This window comes from Drosophila erecta, unplaced genomic scaffold, assembly GCF_003286155.1.
Source record: "Drosophila erecta strain 14021-0224.00,06,07 unplaced genomic scaffold, DereRS2 tig00000000-arrow-pilon, whole genome shotgun sequence".
Lineage (NCBI taxonomy): Eukaryota > Metazoa > Arthropoda > Insecta > Diptera > Drosophilidae > Drosophila > Drosophila erecta.
In genome coordinates, this window is record NW_020825194.1 from 3,144,976 (window position 1) to 3,165,257 (window position 20,282).

At 46.8% G+C, this 20,282-nt stretch overlaps 4 protein-coding genes across 7 annotated transcripts in view; 1 reads left to right on the forward strand and 3 right to left on the reverse strand.

The window, feature by feature from the left end:
• LOC6554959 (probable multidrug resistance-associated protein lethal(2)03659) overlaps nucleotides 1-6,470 on the reverse strand; it is a 7,688-nt gene extending 1,218 nt beyond the window's left edge. The window contains exons 1-5 of the mRNA XM_001981343.3: nucleotides 6,246-6,470; nucleotides 5,707-5,937; nucleotides 3,718-5,628; nucleotides 2,848-3,314; nucleotides 1,839-2,793 (exon numbers count right to left, since the gene is read on the reverse strand). Of these exons, the coding sequence (XP_001981379.1) occupies nucleotides 1,839-2,793; nucleotides 2,848-3,314; nucleotides 3,718-5,628; nucleotides 5,707-5,937; nucleotides 6,246-6,319 (3,638 nt within the window). The 5' untranslated portion in view covers nucleotides 6,320-6,470. The remainder of the gene's footprint in view (nucleotides 1-1,838; nucleotides 2,794-2,847; nucleotides 3,315-3,717; nucleotides 5,629-5,706; nucleotides 5,938-6,245) is intronic.
• Nucleotides 6,471-7,114: 644 nt separating this feature from the next.
• LOC6555052 (probable multidrug resistance-associated protein lethal(2)03659) lies at nucleotides 7,115-13,972 on the reverse strand. 4 transcript variants are annotated; one of them, XM_026983970.1, is made up of 7 exons: nucleotides 13,741-13,972; nucleotides 13,386-13,576; nucleotides 11,720-11,950; nucleotides 9,675-11,660; nucleotides 9,044-9,603; nucleotides 7,915-8,863; nucleotides 7,115-7,852 (listed from the first exon to the last, which is right to left on the reverse strand). In XM_026983970.1, the coding sequence occupies exons 2-7, from the start codon at nucleotides 13,463-13,465 to the stop codon at nucleotides 7,528-7,530; spliced, it is 4,131 nt and encodes a 1,376-aa protein (XP_026839771.1). In that variant the 5' UTR covers nucleotides 13,466-13,576; nucleotides 13,741-13,972; the 3' UTR covers nucleotides 7,115-7,527. The 4 variants fall into 4 exon arrangements, with proteins under 4 accessions (XP_026839771.1, XP_026839769.1, XP_026839770.1 ...); XM_026983968.1 differs by having other exon boundaries at nucleotides 13,386-13,581; nucleotides 13,741-13,824; XM_026983969.1 differs by having other exon boundaries at nucleotides 13,386-13,581; nucleotides 13,686-13,769.
• A 1,029-nt stretch (nucleotides 13,973-15,001) lies between these two features.
• LOC6555053 (26S proteasome non-ATPase regulatory subunit 1) lies at nucleotides 15,002-18,700 on the reverse strand. The gene is made up of 4 exons (XM_001981345.3): nucleotides 18,590-18,700; nucleotides 17,527-18,502; nucleotides 16,158-17,465; nucleotides 15,002-15,947 (listed from the first exon to the last, which is right to left on the reverse strand). Exons 2-4 carry the CDS (start codon nucleotides 18,467-18,469, stop codon nucleotides 15,148-15,150), a joined length of 3,051 nt encoding a protein of 1,016 aa, XP_001981381.3. The 5' UTR covers nucleotides 18,470-18,502; nucleotides 18,590-18,700; the 3' UTR covers nucleotides 15,002-15,147.
• A 168-nt stretch (nucleotides 18,701-18,868) lies between these two features.
• LOC6555054 (histone RNA hairpin-binding protein) lies at nucleotides 18,869-20,125 on the forward strand. Its single transcript, XM_001981346.3, has 2 exons — nucleotides 18,869-19,208; nucleotides 19,270-20,125. Exons 1-2 carry the CDS (start codon nucleotides 19,053-19,055, stop codon nucleotides 19,936-19,938), a joined length of 825 nt encoding a protein of 274 aa, XP_001981382.1. The 5' UTR covers nucleotides 18,869-19,052; the 3' UTR covers nucleotides 19,939-20,125.
• The last annotated feature ends 157 nt before the right edge of the window (nucleotides 20,126-20,282 follow it).

Consider the following 20,282-nt stretch of genomic DNA (forward strand, 5'->3'; position numbering starts at 1 on the left):
GGTATGCCACTTCAAAATCGGATTAAGATCAGTTGAGTTATGGAGTCTTGAACTTCAGCCTTCGGCCATTTTTGAACTTTTTGAATTTCTACAATAATACATCAGAAAAATTACAAAAAAATCAAAAAAAAATAAATTTCTAAATTTGAATGCAGATTTTTAGAGAATTGCTTTACAAACATTTAGAGGTATGCCACTTCAAAATCCGATTAAGATAAGTTGAGTTATGGAGTCTTGAACTTCAGCCTTCGGCCATTTTTGAACTTTTTTTGAATTTCTACAATAATACATCAGAAAAATTACAAAAAAATCAAAAAAAAATAAATTTCTAAATTTGAATGCAGATTTTTAGAGAATTGCTTTACAAACATTTAGAGGTATGCCACTTCAAAATCCGATTAAGATTAGTTGAGTTATGGAGTCTTGAACTTCAGCCATTTTTGAACTTTTTTGAATTTCTACAATAATACATCAGAAAAATTACAAAAAAATCAAAAAAAAATAAATTTCTAAATTTTAATGCAGATTTTTAGAGAATTGCTTTACAAACATTTAGAGGTATGCCACTTCAAAATCCGATTAAGATCAGTTGAGTTATGGAGTCTTGAACTTCAGCCTTCGGCCATTTTTGAACTTTTTTGAATTTCTACAACATCAGACATCAGAAAAATTACAAAAAAATAAAAAAAAAATAAATTTCTAAATTTGAATGCAGATTTTTAGAGAATTGCTTTACAAACATTTAGAGGTATGCCACTTCAAAATCCGATTACGATCAGTTGAGTTATGGAGTCTTGAACTTCAGCCTTCGGCCATTTTTGAACTTTTTTGAATTTCTACAACATCAGACATCAGAAAAATTACAAAAAAATCAAAAAAAAATAAATTTCTAAATTTGAATGCAGATTTTAAGAGAATTGCTTTACAAACATTTAGAGGTATGCCACTTCAAAATCCGATTAAGATCAGTTGAGTTATGGAGTCTTGAACTTCAGCCTTCGGCCATTTTTGAACTTTTTTTGAATTTCTACTATAATACATCAGAAAAATTACAAAAAAATAAAAAAAAAATAAATTTCTAAATTTGAATGCAGATTTTTAGAGAATTGCTTTACAAACATTTAGAGGTATGCCACTTCAAAATCCGATTAAGATCAGTTGAGTTATGGAGTCTTGAACTTCAGCCTTCGGCCATTTTTGAACTTTTTTGAATTTCTACAACATAATACATCAGAAAAATTACAAAAAAAAAAAAAAAAAAAAAAAAAAAAAAATAAATTTCTAAATTTCTAAAATAAATTTCTGCCTGTTACATACTTTTCAACGAATCTAGTATACCCTTTTACTCTACGAGTAACGGGTATAATTATAATTAAAAGTTTTTGGTACAACATACTATTGCTCTTCATTCAACTTTGGGGTAAATAAACTCTCTACTCATTAAAAGTTGAGTCAAAATACTACCAAATCACTAATATTTTAAGCATCCTGGACTTATCAGGAAGACGTTTTCAAGTGTCACGCAGAAAGAACAGGGTAAGCACCACATTTTTGCGTCGTTTTCAATGCAAATTTCCAACTTCATTGACAAATTGTAGAGATCATTGATCTACATCAGCTGATTTTGAAGCCAAAGTGATTGATTTTGATTTCGGCTGTCACTAGTGACGCCGCTCGTTTTGATCTTTCAAACGGAGGCAAACCGTCGGAATTATTATATCAATCAAATTTTGAGCGTTTTGCCTCAAATTTTCTTTCAGTCCGCGTAGCTTCACTTTCGAAATGTTACAGATTTCACTAATGAATTCGCTTTAATGGCGAATCTTGAACAGACTTACTCGGGATCCACGTTGGCCGTGGCCTCGTCCATGATGAGTATTTTGTTCCGGCGCAGGAGGGCTCTGGCCAGGCAGACCAGCTGCCTCTGGCCCATGCTGAAGTTGGCTCCGCAGTCGTGGAGCCTGCAGTTGATGCCCTCCTTCAGATTCGATACGAACTCCTTGAGCTTGACGGCCTCCAGGGCCAGCCACAGTTCCTCGTCCGTCTTCTCCTCGAAGGGATCGAGGTTGAAGCGGAGGGAGCCCGAGAAGAGCACCGGATCCTGCGGTATGATCGAGATCCTTCGTCTCAGATCGTGCAGGCCCAGCTGGGATGTCTCAAAGCCATCGATGCTGATGTGTCCATCGATGTGAGCCAACCGAAAGAGCGCATGCACGATGGATGACTTTCCGGCCGCCGTGTGTCCCACTATACCGATCTTCTCCTCGCCACGGATGGTGAAGGTGAGACCTTTGAGGATGTAGGGCCCGCGATTACTGTACCGCAGCCGCAGATCCCTGAAATTCAGTTGTCCTCCACTGGGCCAGTGCTTCGGCAGATGGACGGACTCCTCCGTTTCGTAGGCAGGTTCCGAAGGTATATTCACATACTCCATCACCCGCTCCACGCTGGTCATCATGTTCTCCAGCTCCACGGTTTGCCGCATTCCCGCCTGGCACATCAGCACCAGCTTCATGGACTGTGTGATGGCCAGACCCACATCGCCGCTGTAGTATCCTCTGTGCTTGTCGAAGAGCAGAAAGCTGAATGTCACCGCCAGGATGTATAGTACGCAGATGAGGTCCGTCCAGAAGGCGAAGGCCCGATTAATGCTCACATGGAGGTACAAGGCAGAGGTGTTCTCGTTCTGGTAGTAGTGGAAGTCTCGCTCCATGTACTTGGTTCCATTCAGAGCACGTATGGTGGCCAGTCCCTTGAAGGTGGCATTTGTGTGAGAGTAGATGGGACTGCGAGCTGGAAAGGATTGGGTTGGTCACTAGACTTCAAAAGCATGCCAGGCATACTCACATATAGTTTCTATGCGCTTCAAACTGCGGCTAGCTCCTATATACAGACACCTACAGCCGTACAACAGGACCACCACCACGATGGCCGGAATGAGGAGCCAAATGTTTGCCGTGCTGACCACCGCGAGCACCGCCAGAGCATTCACAGAGAATTCAATGGAGTCCATCAGAGCCTGCGGCAGATTGACATCGATGGCCAGAATGTCGCTGGAGAAACGATTCAAAATCCGGCCGGAGGTGGCCAGCGTGAAGAAGTGCATGAAGGCTCGGATGACTCCTTGGAAGAGTTGGTCGTGGATGCGCAGCGATATCCGCAGGGTCATCATGAAGAAGCCAAAGGTGCGGAGCACGTAGAATATGAGGGTGCACAGGATGAGGAACGTGTACAGGATCATCATGCGCAGACGGGTTCTATGGTACTCCGGAATGGGCTCGTGCTGATTGGGCTCCGTTTCCTCCCAAGTTGCCCTGCAGAAGTATAGAAATTCTGTTTTATAGCTCCATCCCTTGCATTATAAAAACCATATTGTCTATACAACATCTTATCTTTAGCTCTGATTACAAGATAGGTATTCCAAGGTATTCCCCAAAGAGTCCATTGAACATTAAATCAGTATGGGTGTTGAAGAACCCAGACTTCATATGTTCCCTTTCTGATACTAAAATATAACCATATAACATGTGGCGGCGAGATAGTGAACAGTGCTCCATCTGTGCGGAAATTCGGTCAATATTTATTGCACTCAACAAGTGGAACACGCTTTTATCATGTAGTGCTATTAACCACGTCGCCATCTATAAATCAGACTGACTCATCTCCCAACTAGGTTAGTCATTTAAGTCGAAAACAACTGCATTGGACACCACTAACCACTTGGAAAGGAAAATATCCATGGTTGCCTCGGAGGAACGGGCCACGAGGAACATCAGCAGGATGAGCACCACCACCAAAGGATGTCCCAGCACCTTGAAGTACTCCTTGTAGGAGTGCAGCTTAACAGATCCAATTTGCTGCTGCTCCTTGAACTGCTGCTCCAGCTCGTGCCGATCGAGATGCTCCTCCTGGGACAGGGATTTCCTTGGCTCGGGCTCCTCGTAGACACTATCCGTTCGCATGGCCCGCAATTTGGCCACCTCCGCATCATTGGCCACCGACATCCTGAATCTAATAAGCTTCCTCAGGGCATCATAGTGCCCCTGGACAGAGATGCGGCCACCCTCGAGCAGAACTAAATGATCCACGTGTCTGAGCAGCTGAACACGATGGGTGACCAGGATACGGATCTTCTTGGACAGGAACTCGTTGAGACACCGATCCAGGAGCATCTTGCTAACATGAGAGTCCACGGCGGATAGTGGATCGTCCAGGAGGTAGATATCCGCCTTCCGGTAGACAGCCCGCGCCAAGCTGACTCGTGCCTTTTGCCCGCCACTCAGACTGGCGCCACCTTCACCCACTCTGGTGCTATCGCCCAAGGGCAGCTGTTCCACGTCCCTGTCAAGATGACAAACTCGCAGGACCTCCAGGTAACGCTGCTCATCGTAGGGCTCCGTGAAGAGGATATTATCACGGAGACTACCCCGGAGTAACCAGGGTTCCTGAGGAGCATAGCTAAGGACTCCATTGACATCCACACTGCCACTGATAATATCCAGCTCCCCCAGGATCACTTGGAGAAGGGTGCTCTTTCCGGCACCCACGGTTCCCACGATGCCCACAAATTGCTGATCCGTGGCCTGAAAACTCACATCCTCGATGTGGCGATGGCGCTTCTCCTGCTGCTTCTGATCCCAACTCGCAGTAAGTTTATGGACCGTAATGCTCTTTGCTTCGGCCTTGGGTTTGTGGGTGCGTCCGAAGAAGTTGCCGTGCTCCGGACTATCCTCCGCCTCCTTAAAGTTGTGCACTCCACCATCAGAAGGATTCTCGTGCTGGAAGAGGAAGTCCTTCACGCGATTAGCCACCACAAAGGTCTCCACCCACATGTTGATGGCCAGCGGCCAGGAGTGGAGCAGGGAATCGTTCAGGTGATCATAATAGCTGGCTACTATAAACACCTTCTGTGAGGTGACTATGTCGCCCGTGAAGACGTAGGTCACCAGGGACAGGAAGAGGGACAGCTTGGAGATCATGCCTGTGCACTGTAGTCCTGCGTAGATGTAGGTGGACCCCCTAATGGAGTCCATTTCCTCCTTTCTCACTTTGCCTATCAGCTTGGCGAAGGACTTCTCCCAGGCGTACATCTTGATAAGCTGCATGGCGGCGATGATCTCGTTCATTAGCTTCACCCTTTCATCTCCCACATCCGCCGACCTCCTTTTGTATCGCCCAGTTGCCCGGGCGGCCCAGGCTTGGAGTGGGATGAAGGCCACGATGGTGCCCAGTCCCACAAGCGCCGGCCATCCAATCAGTTGGTAAATGATGTAGACGAAGACCACGCCCTCCAATGGACCTCGCCACAGTTCGTGAAAGCAGTAGAAGGACTCGTTGAAGGTGGGCAGATCGGTGGCCATCAGGGATATGGCATACCCACTTACTCCGCTGTTATCCGCCGCCACCGAGACCCGGAGAAACTTCCGGTAGACGAGTCCCGCGCAGGCAAGCCGAACGCGAGAGCCCACTCTGAACAGGTACTTCATAAAGGGGTGGAAGAAGAGTCCGGAGATGAGGGAACAGAGCACCACACCCATGGCGTACAAGTAGGCCGAGTGCTTTGTGATCTTCTCAGTGCTCTCCGAGAAGAAGGACACCAAGCCACCCAACATCAAGGGCTGCGTTGTGCTGGGGGTTAACAAATTAAATAATGCATTATTTTTTTCCCGTCGGAGAAAGAAACTCCTGCCCAAGCACAGTACTTACTGCACTGCTATGGCCAAGATGGAGTACACAATGCTGGCTGGCACAAAGCTCCACCCGTAGGCCTTGAATATCATGCGCAGGACATTGGGTTTGGACCGCTTGAGCTCCTGCTCCCAGTGGCCGAGCAGGAAGGAGGACACCTGGGTGCTCTCGAGACTGGGCTCGGTCTCGTAGAGATCAGAAGGATCCAGACTCCGTCGCAGTCCCTTGACGAGAATCTCGCGCGTCCAGCTGGAAGGATAGAGGTAGCACAGGGCGAGGGAACTGATTATTGACGGACATGACAGGTGTCGCCGAGCTGTCGCGGATTCTTTTATCGCTCTTCAAAGGAATCAAACGAATTCACTCGCGCCGTAAATTTCGAGTGACGGCCATGGTGGGCAGTCCGTCAGCTGGAAAGGTCTATATCTTATCAGCAGGACTTCAAGAGGGGTCAGCCCGCGAATCAGTTAACTTGATCGAGCTCACAATTTTAGAAACATTACGTATGGCGATTTAAATATTACGTATACGCAGGACTGGCACTCGCTTTCACTCACATAAAGAACCATTTGGAAAGGAAGTTGGCCTTTGTCCCGGGATTCGGCTTGCGCTGCTCATGGACCGCACTCATTATTAATCAAACTTGGCCGCCGTGGACATATAGTTTACTAGCTATACTAGCGAGCCCGCGCTCATTAATATCACATATATTTGAACGTATGCTAGATCCTTGACACGATTCAAGGCACTCGCGTGCGATTCTTGCGCCGCTCCACTCGTCACTGAGTGCTGCGCGTCCGGGAATTTCAATTTTAACTAACCACTAGCCACTACGCCGTGCTCGGGAATCATCGCTGTAAATCAATGATCCGCCCTATCGGCCAGGGGCAGCACAGTTTTATCTTAATGCCCCTGACAGTCACCCATCAGCCGACATCGAAGCAGAAGCAGGCGATGCAGCAACTCCGACCACCATTTTTGCCTAAGTGGCTTTTGCTGTTGTTTGCGAGAGTTTTTGTCCACGGACGGGGCATCCCGGTGGGCAGTGTGGGGCGGAGCAGCGGGCAACGGTGGACCCTAGTCGGTATCTTATCGTAATCACAGCTACCGTGTAGACTTACTTTGATTACACTTTTCAGCAATTGAACATTTTAATTGAAGCCACGGAAGGTTCATCCTTATCGATCCACGCATGATTCACACGGATCTTGACAGGCATGGCCAAGAGGTTAGTTCAGTTCTAATCAGTCGGTGAATTGATATCAATACTATAGGTTTTTCTTTACGTACAAAAGATAATAAATACGTAATACCTGTATTTCCCAAACGAGGGTGCTCATTAATGGGTTAATGCACCGATTATCACTTGTTAAAGATGAAAGGCATGTGCCGCCGGAAAGGGGATTAAAGCACTTCATTCTTTTGATTAATTTGTAAGTAATAATTCTGAGGCACTTTATTAAGATTGTACGTATCTATAAGTACGATGCGGTATCCTACATTAGCTACATATTTTAAAAAAGTACCTAAATAACTATTTGTCTTCGTTTGATTGAACTTGCTCTGATTTGTGCACGGCGTTTGCGAATTGCTTTCGATAAGTTGCCAATTGAACACATAACGTACAAAACATAGGTGATACATATACATTACTCAGTACGCAATGGAACATATACATACATAAATTCGTGGCGATAATCAAGCTTACAAATATTTCGTAAGTACACGGCAATAGGTATCTTCTTTGCTTTAAGTACAACTGTGCTATGTACATAATACTTTCAGTTCTTATTATCTAACCCTTAAGCAGTTCTACAAGTAGATGAGTGTGCGTCTAGGTCACTGGGTCTTTTCCTCCATTGCTAGTGTGATGTTTAGATCCTCGGCGGCCGTATCATCTCCCAGGATCTGTTTGCTGTAACTCTGCTCCGCCGCCTGTTGGAGGGCAAAAGAGGTTGCTGCGCCTGTATTGTCCACCAGCTGGCGAAGGTATCCTCCAGTTCTATGCAGCAGCTCGTAAGGATGTCCCAGCTCGCGAACCTCGCCGGCATCCATGACTAGCACCCGGTCACTGTCCATCACGGTGTGCAATCGATGGGCTATGGTCAATACAGTGCAGTGCGCGAACTTTGAGCGAATGGTCTGCTGGATAAGCTTGTCGGTTCTGCAAGGGTTATACAAATGTATTAATATATGCAAGTAAACTTCTCTATCTCCATTACTTACTCTGGATCAACATTGGCGGTAGCCTCGTCCATAATCAGTATTTTATTGTGCCTCAGAATGGCTCTCGCCAGGCACACCAACTGCCTCTGGCCCACACTAAAGTTGGAACCGCCATCGTACATGCGGCAGTTCAGCCCACCTATTAGGGTGGATACATAGGAACGCAACTCCACATCGCCCAGAGCCTTCCACATCTCCTCGTCCGATCGCTCATCCATGGGATCTAAGTTGTAGCGCAACGTGCCGGAAAACAAAACCGGATCTTGGGGTATGATTGAAATCTGACTGCGCAGATCATGCAAGCCTATATGCTCAATGTCTACGTCATCAATGCGGATCATGCCCTCGTTGCAGGCCAAACGGAAGATAGACTGGATGATGGATGATTTACCGGCTCCAGTGCGCCCCACAATGCCAATTTTTTCACGCGGTTCGATGGTGAAGTTCAGGTCCCTTAATACAGGTGCTTCTTTGGGTGAGTAGCGCAGTTTAAAGTTGATGAATTCAATGCGTCCCTTGCTGGGCCACTCGCTCTTTGGCTTGAACTTCTCCGGCGTCTCTAGAGGTGCCTCCGACGGCTGTTCGGTATACTCGAGCACCCGCTCTACACTGGTCATCTGGTTTTCCAGCTCAGCTGTCTGCCGCATGCCCCACTGGCACATTCCAGTCATCGTGGTGGAGTGCAAAATGGCCAATCCCACGTCGCCGCTGTCGAACTCGTCCTTAAGCAGCAGGAAACTGAAAGTTACCGCCGTCATATAGACGATACACAGCATGTCCGTCCACAAGGCAAAGGCACGAGTGCAGGAAAGGAAGAGAAACCAAGCGGAGGTGTTGGTGTTCTGGTACTCATGGAACTCCTGCTCCAGGGCGCTTTGGGCCTGCAAAGCGCGTATGGTGGTGAGACCCTGGAAGGTTTGGTTAGTCAGCGAGAAAACAGGACTGCGAGCTGAAAGAAAAAAATGTAGAACAAGGTTTAAATAGAACTTAAGCTTAAGGTACTTTCAAAATCTTAATCGTTTTTAAATTGGACATTAAATCTGGGTTTACTGATTTCGTACATATGCATATTGCATAGTCACGAAACGTGACTATTGTACGGGACCGCAACTACACAATTGCTACTTACATATGGACTCCAAGCGCTTAACACTGCGACTGGTGTTCACGTAGAGGTAGCGTATCATGCCCAGAATAACACCAATGATGGCAGCTGGAATCAGGAGCCAATAGTTCGCAATAGCCACAATAATCACTACGCCGGAAACATCTATAATGAAGGCGAGGCAGTCCAGCAGTGTGTGCGGCAGATCCGTATCCACTGTCCTTATATCCTTCGAGAAGCGATTCAGAATTCGTCCCGATGAGTTCGTATTGAAGAAGTACATGCTGGCCCGTGTGATTCCCCGGAAGAGTCTGTCGTGCAGATGCAGTGATATGCGCAGACACATTTTGAAAAAGCCAAAGGTGCGAATGAGGTAGACTATCAGCGTGGCGCCCAATATGGTGGCATAGAAGAGTACGAGCTCCTGGCGGATGCCTGCCTGGATATCGCTAGTCAATAAGGGGGCAATAGAAGGATCCAAGGCCGTGGCATTGATCGGCAGCGTATCATTGGCAATCATCGTATCGGTTTCGTTTAGCAGCGATCTAGTGCTATTAACAGCTATTTGCTCTTCCCAAATGACCCTGGAAAATGCATAAAGTGCATAATTTATAAGTATTAATAAAAAATCAAAATTAAATTTAAAATAGTTTACCATCTAGATAAGAAGTAATCCACTCCGGTAAGCATAATCCTTGCGCAGACGAATAGAGAAATAACAATGCCCAACAGAAAGGTGCTATCCAAGGCTTTGATGTATGAGGCGTATACGTGCATCTTGATGGAGCCCACGGTTTGCTGCTCCTGGTTGAGATCCTCTACATGTTCGTCCGGTCGAAGCAGCTGGTTGTGCTGATGCTCAATGCTCTTCTCGGAATCGCTACGAGACAAATAGCTGCTGACACTGTGAGTATCGATGCCGCTTTCGTCGTGCTGCGTCTGCTCTAGGAACTGAAACTGTCTGGAGCGCTGAAGTTCCTGGTAGCTGCCCTGGGCCGTAATCTTTCCGGAGCCCATCAGCAACAGGTGCTCCACATCGAACAGATATTGCACCTGATGGGTGACCAGAATTCGAATCTTGTTGGAGAGAAAGTCGCGTATGCAGCGATCGAAGATGTGCTTGCCCACGTGGGTATCCACAGCAGACAGAGGGTCATCCAGAAGATATATATCCGCCTTGCGGTAGACTGCTCGAGCTAAGCTCACTCGGGCCTTTTGGCCACCACTGAGACTCACTCCTCGCTCTCCAACCACTGTCAAATCCCCGCGAGGCAGCAACTCCATATCCCGTTCCAAGCCACACACCTTCACCACCTTCTTGTAACGCCTCTCGTTGTAATCCTCCACAAAAACTATGTTGTCTCGAATAGTTCCTTCGAAGACCCAGCTTTCCTGAGAGGCATACGAGATCTTGCCGTGAACCATGGCTTCACCCTTATCGATGCCCACTTCGCCCAGCAGGACATTAAGAAAGCTGGACTTTCCAGCACCCACGGGTCCCACGACGGCAGCAAGCGTTTGGTCCTTTATGTCCGTGCTGAAGTCCTCGATGGCGCAGTTGGCATGGCCATCACTGGTATCCCATGAAGCAGATACATTTTTGAGTACCACACACTTTTTCGTTGCCTCCGGATCGTAATCCCGTAAACGATTGTGGTGTACTTGGCCATTGGACAGAAGGGAGCCGTTTAACTCTACGTTCTTCAGTTTGTCCTTTTTGCTAATTTTGCGCTTGTTTTTGCCTATATGTTGATTTGCTTCCAAGTTAATGGGCACCTCCGCTTTGTCCCCGTCTAGTAGAAAATCTTTGCAACGTTTTGCCGAAACCATAGCCTCCGCAATAAACGTAATAGACATAGGCCAAAAGGTCACCATGGAATCGTTGAGCATGTTGAAATACGATGAGACTGTGTACACCTTTTGAGCGGTCAGGGGATCACCGAGGTAAACGTAGGAGCACAGGGCCAGGAACACAGATAGCGGCGATATCATGGAAGTGCAACCAAGGGCGGCATGGATGTAGGCAGTGCCCCGAATGGCCTTCACCTCCTTGAGGCGAACTTCGGCAATGACCCGAGCAAAGCTTTTCTCCCACGCATACATCTTGATCACCTGGATGCCCTGGATGATCTCGTTCATCAGCTTTACACGCATATCCGTTCGCTCTGCCGTCATTTGGCGATAGTAGGCGGCCTTCTTGGCTGCCCACGCTTGCAGTGGGATAAAGCTGAGCATAAAAGATACACCGATCACAGCCGATATGCCGATTTCACGGTACATGAGAAAGCCAATCAGTATCGACTCCATCGGTCCTTTCCATGTATCATGAAGGAAACACAGCGCCACGTCGAAGCGCCCAAGATCGTTGGACAAAATATTGATGGCTCTTCCTCGCAGACCATCGTTACTGCTGCTCTTCGAGACCTGCAGGCACTTGCGGTAGATAAGTCCTGAGAGGGCCAGCCGCAGCTTAGTGCCCACTTGAAAGATGTAGAAGATGAAGGGGTGGAACGTTATCACAGGCACCAGCATGCAAATCACAATTCCCATGGCATACAGATATGCTGTCTTTTCACTGATATCCGTCTGATTTGTGGCAAAGTAGCCGACCAGACCGCCCAGGAATAGCGGCATGAGAGATCTACAAGAAAATTAAATGGGATTAGCACGGGAGTTGAATTAGTATCCGTTTCTACCTACTTGCAAATCGTTTCGCTTATAGAGAACACAAGCCCCATGGGCAGGAAAATCTTTCCGTATGCCCGAAGGATCATCCTCATCACACTGGGATTACTTCGTTTTAGCTCATCGTCCCACAGTTCCGCAAACTTGTTGGTCACTCTTTCACTATCCAGGGTCTTCCTATGCTGATACAGCTCCTCGTCCGTCAGCGGACCCTGGAGACCTCGCTTGAACAGGTCGCGCATCCACCTTAAAGATTTAATGTCATGGGTTAGCTAGGGCTTTAAGAGGATAAGGAACAGAGTAGTAACACAAAAGCCTACAGTGTAACTATATAAGTCACTTAAGTCCTGTATATTCTAATCTTAATTTAATTGCAATTAAACACGATGCACATGTTAAGGCTTACGAATTTAGTAGTACTACAGAAGACCTTTAAATGTTCTGATAATGAGGGAGACAAGGTCATTTTCTGTTGTTAGGCCCTAAGATTTTATACGATTTCCTACTCTTTATTGCTGTTTAATTAAGTAAAGTCTATGTAACGACGACCCCAATTTAGATACTCTAGGCACCATTTTCCGTAAGGGAACTCCTCTGATAAAACACACACAAGGCTTGCAAGCGAAATCATTTTCTTGGGAATTGCGTCAGACTCAAGATCTGCAAAAGCCCCCTAGGCATTGTTTGATTACATTTTAATTAAACTCTTGTACATGTGTAGCCACTTGCACATACATATCTATATATGCACGTATATATACTGTGGAAACTGGGTAGTAAAAGATATACTGCTAATTTGAAATGACATTGTCAGTCCAGTAATGTAAGTTTCTCCATGTCAGCAGATTATCATCAAAATAAACCAATAATAAATGATGTAGTATTTGTGAACATCAACACCAAATGGGCGTTAATTGATTCGCATTAATCATATGAATATTGGATCTATTGGCGATTCAAATATACTATATATGCTATATGCCTAAATACAGGGTATTAAAACTCGAATTGATTTACTGACTTTGTTGACTTGAAATCTCCATAAAATTGGATTGGAATCGTACCCAAGTTTCTACAGCAAAATCATGAGAAAACGGGCAATCGAACTCCGCGGACTTAAATTAAAACCGCGCTCATGTGACGGCCCCGCCTGCAAGATCGTTAAGACTTTTTTATAAATTTGTGTACATACATTGTAAATTGTCTGCCCGTAGACCGAACGTTTGAATATTTGTAGTAAACGTGACATTGAAAAAGAATTAAGATTTCAGCCTTATCAGCTCTAGTCAGACTATGAAACGCTTTGTTTATTAGAGGAAATAAATCCCGGGTGCCAGATCCATCTGGTTACAATTGGCAAGCGTTCATTGTGGACGAGAGATAAAGATGTAGCCTTTGGCTCGCGCTGACATTTAATAAAACTATGCTATTGTATTGCCATTCTCATTAGAACCTTATCAAGCACACCAAACTTATCGGCCCAAACAGGCTATAACAACTAAACTAATTATGCGATACAAAGGTGCTGCCCTGATACTACAATATGGTGAGAACACGTGCTACAAAAAGGTACATATGATTTACCGTAAATAATGTGCTCATGACTAATGAAGGAGTGACTCCAAGTCTGAAAATTCTGTTTCTGATATTTTCTAAACATGCACAGGTTGGGACAACTCACCAGAAGCTCCATTGTGAGAAGAAGTTGGCTTTGGTGAAAGGATTCTTTGGACGCACCACCTTCCTTCTGGTGCGGTTCATAACTTTGGTAGGGGTTCTGGTTGTGGGGTTGCCGGGATCGGGGATTTACCGTTACGTTGCGGCACTGATTCACTTGCTCTCTCCGCTCCACTCCCCCTGTTCCACGCTCTCCTGTTCTGTCGAATTGGATGGTGAAAATCAATAATGCATTGCCGGCAACAACAAATCGGTTCGTAGCTTTCGGTTTAAAAAATGTACATATGTGTGTACATATGCATACAATTGTTGTCTAGGTCGAGGTCAGCAGTGATTTATCCACCGTTATCCACATTTACCGTTGTTTGCGCGAGCAGCAGCAACAAAGAACTGGTAACTGCGTCGGAGAAGAGTTGTAATTTTGCCGGATTATTGGTTTATATATATTTGTTGTATGTGCTATATGCTAATTAACAGACGTCTGGCACAACGTTCACAACCTGGTCGACACTAGGAGCTATGGAATTTACACTAATATTACGCGAAAAGAGCACCCGCACAGAGCAACAAAAAAAAACCTACTGAGTTGGGATAAAGAAATCGCTCTCCATTTATACACGGCCGCGAGAGAGCATTCTAACGTTGCCACCCTGTCGAATTTTATACCCTTTAAAAAGAGACATAACAGGGGTGTACTGTGTCCGCTAAAATGTATGTAACATTGTATATTTATATTTACTTTCTCATAAATTTAAATATACCTGTTTTTCTGGAAAGGCTAAAGAAACTATTCCTCCGAGTTCTATACTCTAGATATTCATAAGCAATAGAAGGGTATAAAGTAATAGACAGATTCAAATTATTTTTTTATATTATTAATATAAAGGATTGCATATAATTAAACATGTTTAGAACTGATTATTGTATATTCATCAAAAATACGCATTAATGATATCCAAACCAATGTTTTAATTTCTACAGGGTATCTCTGCGTAGACGCACCGTTGTAAAGCACTGGCTTTTGCTGTGTTTGCCCACGGATAATAACAGTGATTTTAATCGTGTATTTTATTTGTATTTTTGTATTGTATTATACCCTTCTTTGTAACAAGAGTGGCAAGAATCAGTCATTAAAGTTATAAGCATATTTATCATCGACTTGTTGAATGATTGTTTGCAAACATCGATCTCCATGCCAACGAACATGAGCTTGGTCCAAGGGGGGGCCGTACTTCCTTATCACTACTCTGTTTTCCCTAAAAACATATGTTTTCTAAAGGTCATTACTTCCAAAAATGATCACCTTCTTGTATTTATAATTACTTAGGTCCAACCCGATTGGTTTGCAATTAATTATCTTAAAAACCAAACATATTTTTACCTTGGGGCCACAGTGCCCCAAACCCCTTTCAATACGACCATGTTAGAGAGCGATTCTGCAAATTGGGAGACTATGAGCAATTGCCGAGCGTTGTGAAATCAGTTATTTATGTATGTTTGCGAGGAGCTTCTTACAGCGGGTGGCGAAACCATCTTGGTGATCGAGTTCTAGAGAGATAAAAACTAGGTTGTCGACCACGGCAGAAGTGTCACAGCTAATCCATTTTAAAGATTACGGCATTTTTACATCTATATGATGACCATTTATTGTGTTATAATTAGGGATAAGCATTTCGTGTTCTCGCTGATTAGTTCCGCTCATGAAAATTATGCAAGGTTGAAAATCGAACAGGGTTTACTTAGATAATGACAAACAGCATGCCCATTTAGTCCTCGATGTACTCGAAGGGCTCTGGAGGCTCCGGCTCCTTCTCCTCGTCGTTCATAGGTCCAAATGCGGCAACTGGCTCCACGAGCTCCTGGTCCTCTGCTTTGCCAGTGTGCTGGAATACAATAATTCCACCGATGGTGACATCCTTCAGCGGCTCATACGATTGCCCATCAATGACGCTAAGAACCTTCAGTTGCTGACGGAGAACGCGGGCTGGATTCTGCAGGATTTCGGAGGTGGGCTCTGGCTCCTTCTTCTCCTTCTTGTCCTTCTCCTTATCCTTTTCGCTGCTGGTGCCAGCTGCCTCCTTGTCCTCTTCCTTTTTCTTTTCCTTCTCTTCTTTCTTCTTGGGTTTCTCCTCCGTCACCGGCTTCTCCTCGGTCTTGGTTTCCTCGTCCTTCTTGACGGCAGCGCCCTCTTTGCTATCCTCGTCCACATCCATCTTTTCATCCTCCTTTTTGTCGGCATTCTCGCGTCTCTTCTGGCGGGCGGCAATGGAAAGAACTGCGGTGGCCACCTTCTCGCGCTCCTCGCTCTTCTTCTCCTCCAGTGGGGCGGGATAGGCGTACAACGAGGGCTTGGCCGCCGACTTGTACACCATCTTAGGCATCTTCAAGTCGGAGTTCAAGCCGATCACACATGTGGGTGTAAAGGCAAGAGAAAGGGTGTGCGCCAGAGGGAACCAGTACCAGTACTGGGTGAAAGCCAGCATGCCCACCACTGCCTGCAGGTTGGTGTGTCCTGTACGGGATTGCAGGGACAGAGTAGCGTTTCGGCCACCAGCATCAATAATACCTGGAATAAGTTAATGCCCAATTAGAAAGATCTGAGAAGTGTTATTTGCTAATTATAAATCACATCCTACAAAATACCTATGGCTGTTCGTTTAGTTATAAATAATACTTATAATTTTGGGTAGATACTACACCAATGTTTAATAGATGTGAGAATTTCGCCAAAACAAATTGGCTAAGTAACGAAAAAGGATTGTTTTAAATTGCTTACCCTGAGCAAGAATGGCACCGTACTTCGCCATTACATCTTCGTGCTTGTTGCTAATGACTTCGGCGTATAGCTGGCGGAAGAAGGTGGACTTGGGGCAGCTCTGGTCCGTGTGCTGAATCAGGATCATGGCAGAGGCAATCAGAGCTCCTTGGCGCACAAAATTGACCGGATCGAACTTCACCATGGGCTCTAACAGGGCGATGGCCTCACGTAAACCTGTGCCGGCACAGGCGATACCAAGAGCCATCGCGGCTCCGTAACGAACGTGCGGGTTGTAGGACTCGGCCAGCAGACTCACCACAGAGGGACACTGTTCCGGAGTGCGGAACAGAATGAAGCCGATGGCAGTCACGGCAGCACGACGCACATCGTCATTTACGTCGGAGACGGCCACGTGGAGCAGCTTACGGATGGCCTTGTTGCTACCAGTTCCATTGTAGGCCATGGCTATGGTGTACATTCCCGAGCGGCGCAGCACAGGATCCTTATCGGACGACAGGCTGGTCACCAAGGGGTCGGCCTCCTCCAAACGAGAGAACATTGTGAGGGAGATGCCCACGGCTAGGCCGCGTAGGATCTTCTCGTGCTGCGTCTCCTGCGCATACGACACCATGTCCTCGATGGCCTGGGCATTCTTGGAGCCCAGCATGACCATGCCCATGGCAATGCCCGCCGCCTCTCCGGTAACCGCATCGTCCTGGTACAGATTAAACTTCAGCTGCTCATATAGATCTTGGCGATGGGTGCCCATGCCAGCGAGACCCAGTCCCAGGCAGCCGCCATGACGCACATTCTCGTTTTGGGCATCCTTCAGCTGTTGCAGCAGATAGTCAATAATATTAGCTCCGTGATTCGCATGGATCAAGCCCAAAGCGTACAGGGCGCCACCCTCAGAGTAACCAGAACTTGGACCGGCCTCCTTGGGCAAATAGCTCTGCATAAGAGCCAGCGAGTCCTTCTCGTGACCCCGATGAATTACTCCAAGCGAAGCGGTCGCCGTCAGCTTGGCCCAATTCGTGGCCCTGGCCAGCCAGTCGAGATTGTCGCGCAGGAATTGGTCGGAGGTGGTGCCGCTGTGCATGAAGGCATTGGCAATAACAGTGGCTGTGTGGCAGATGGACACACGAACCGCTTCCTTTGTGCCTCGAAGGACCTGCAAGTCGGCGTAGTTGCTGCGGATGAGGAATTGAAGCTGCAGGTCGATGGAAACCTCGCCGGAGAGGATCGATATAAGCTTTTCAATGTTCTTCTGATGGAGCTTTTCAACCTCGTTAAGGGAATCTATTGTGCGCTCTACTTTATCATCAGCTATGTGAATAAAATGAGATTTAAAGGTATTTCTACGGATTGGGTTAGAAAAGTTGGTTACCTGGCTTGTCTTCTGTGATATCCTCGTCAGACTTGGACTTGTCTCCCTCCGACTTGGCACCATCTTCGGAGGTGGTACCCTGGGGCTTAAATGTGCTGGGCAGGGCGGTTGGGATAGGAGCGGTGTTTTTCAGGTGCTGCAACACATTGCCCAGAAACTCCTGCGTGGCCGACTCGTACAAGTCAAAAGCAATCTGATAGGCCATCAGATTGTTTGTCTCCACCGAAGAGCGTGTGAGGGTGTCCAGCATCTCGGCGACGGCGAAAGGGTCCTCCAGGAAGATGAGGCACTGACACATGTTCACGTAGTCCGGCACACCCAAATCCCGGTACAGACTGACCAGGCACCGCAGCACCTCGTTGCGGAAGCCGCGGTTTTGGATGAGGGACATGGTCACATTGTAGGCGTAGGCCAGCATGCCACGCACATCGTCCGACTTCATGATGGCGTCCTTGAAGGTGTCCATGCGACGGGTCTCCAGAGCAATGCCCAGCGCCTGGCGGAACTGGTTGTCATCAAGACAGCGCTGAATCATCCTGTTCACAATGCCTTCCAGCCGCTCGTCCACGACGCTCGCTTCTTTGGGGTTCTCGATGAACTCCACCCGCTGGGCAATGTAGAAGTCGATACACTTGGCGATGATGGTCTCCGTGTACTCATTCCGGGCATTCACGTCGAAGAGATCGCCAGCGCCCAGGGCGTAAGTCAAGGCGTCCTCGAAGGAGCCGAGGTGATAGAAAACCTTGGAGGCCACCATGCCAGCTAGCTTGTTTTCGGGAAAGCTCCGATCCTCGTGCAGCATTTCGATCTTCTCTATCGACTCCGAGATCTCCGGCCAGAACTCATCGACGATGTTGTCTAGCTTTTTGAGGGCGAACACCTTAAGATCCGGCATCGGCTCATCGAGTAGGGAAATTATCCCCGCGGCGGACGTAAGACTCATTTTCCAGCTGTTGTTTCCAGTGAAATGTATGTTCTACGAATTAAAAAGTGACGTATTTTTAACTTTGGCTCGAAAACTTTACGTTTGCTATGAAAACGGATAATTCTTCTGCGTACTAACCAACAATTGCACCGTTTCAATTTTCAGTTTTCTTTTGTGCCGAAAAAATGCTAAATCACTCGGTAAGCAGACAGTGTTGGTAATGGCGATTTTCCTCGATGTTTTTCTATCGATGTGTACCGATGCATCGATATTGTTTAAGCCTTCGCCAATTGAGAAATTGCTGTTAGTTTACCGTATCTTTAATTGTGGACTGGGCTTAAAATTCAAATAAAATGGAAATTAATTGCAATAAATGTAGAGTGGAAAATCGTCCGGAGTGACCAGGTAGTGCTTTGCAGGGGTACCTTTTTTGCCGCCTATTTATCGACTTCTCTCCTGGCCACACTGCGCATCGCATCCACAACAAAAAACGCGCGAAGGTTCGGGCAGAAAACGCAAAACATCGCCGGGATAACATCCTCGCCAGCAGCGGACCGCATCCTTCACAGCGCAGTAAGCGTCCAGAACACAATTGCACAACATGCTCTGCGAAGATCAACACATGTCCGTAGACAACACACCCCAGAAAGGCTCTGGTAGCCTCAATTCCTCAGCATCCTCCATATCGATCGATGTGAAGCCCACCATGCAGAGCTGGGCCCAGGAGGTCCGCGCGGAGTTTGGCCACAGTGACGAGGTAAGTTAGAAATAGAAGCTACGCCGGGAAAAACAATCAAGTTTCTGGTTTTTGCGCGCAGGCCTCCAGTTCCCTGAATAGCAGCGGCGCCAGCTGCGGTTCCAAAAAGGAGACATCAGATGTAAAACTTGAGTCCATCGAGGGCGAGGGCCGTGAGATGGCCTTCGAGTTTCTGGATGGCGTTAACGAAGTCAAGTTCGAGCGCCTGGTCAAAGAGGAGAAGCTGAAGACGCCGTACAAGCGGCGACACTCGTTTACGCCGCCCAGCCACGAGAACAGTCGCTCCAACAGTCCAAACAGCAGCAATTCCTCGGCCAATGGAGATGCAGCTGCCCCCAAAGGCGGCAACCATCAGCATCCCAGACACCCAAACAAATCCGGCAGCTTTCGGGCCCACAAGGAGGAGAAGCGGGTGCGCCACAACAGCTACACATCCTCCACCTCATCATCCTCTTCCTACACCGAATCCGATCCCGCCGTCCTAAGCCGCCGTCAGAAGCAAATAGATTACGGAAAGAATACTGCCGCCTACGAGCGCTATCTGGAGATGGTGCCCAAGACCGAGCGGACTCGCGATCATCCACGCACCCCAAACAAGTACGGAAAGTACAGCCGCCGCGCCTTCGATGGCCTCGTGAAGATCTGGCGCAAGAGCCTCCACATCTACGATCCACCCACCCAAGCACGCACCACGGCCAAGGACAGCAATTCCGACTCGGATTCTGACTAGGATCGAATCTTGTTATCGGGCCGGGCTACGTTTTTCAAATACTATTGGGGGTTTTACCTACTTATTTTCAATCTAAGTACAAATTCTAACTAAAACTATGAATCAAACACGCATTTTCGAGTTTCAAGGCCGTGTGCCGAGAATTGTTACGCAGATGTTTTGTTGAATAAAATGGCGTCTTACAAGATCCTGGGTTTTCCATCGTTTGCTACCTGAGGAAATCCTTGACGTTTCGCAATTTTCCGCATTTTTACTGCGCTTGCTGTCCTTGCAGTAACTAATTTTAGATAACAACAAAAGCCGTAGAATTAGAGTGGAGAGATAGCGTAGAATGAACTTTTTTG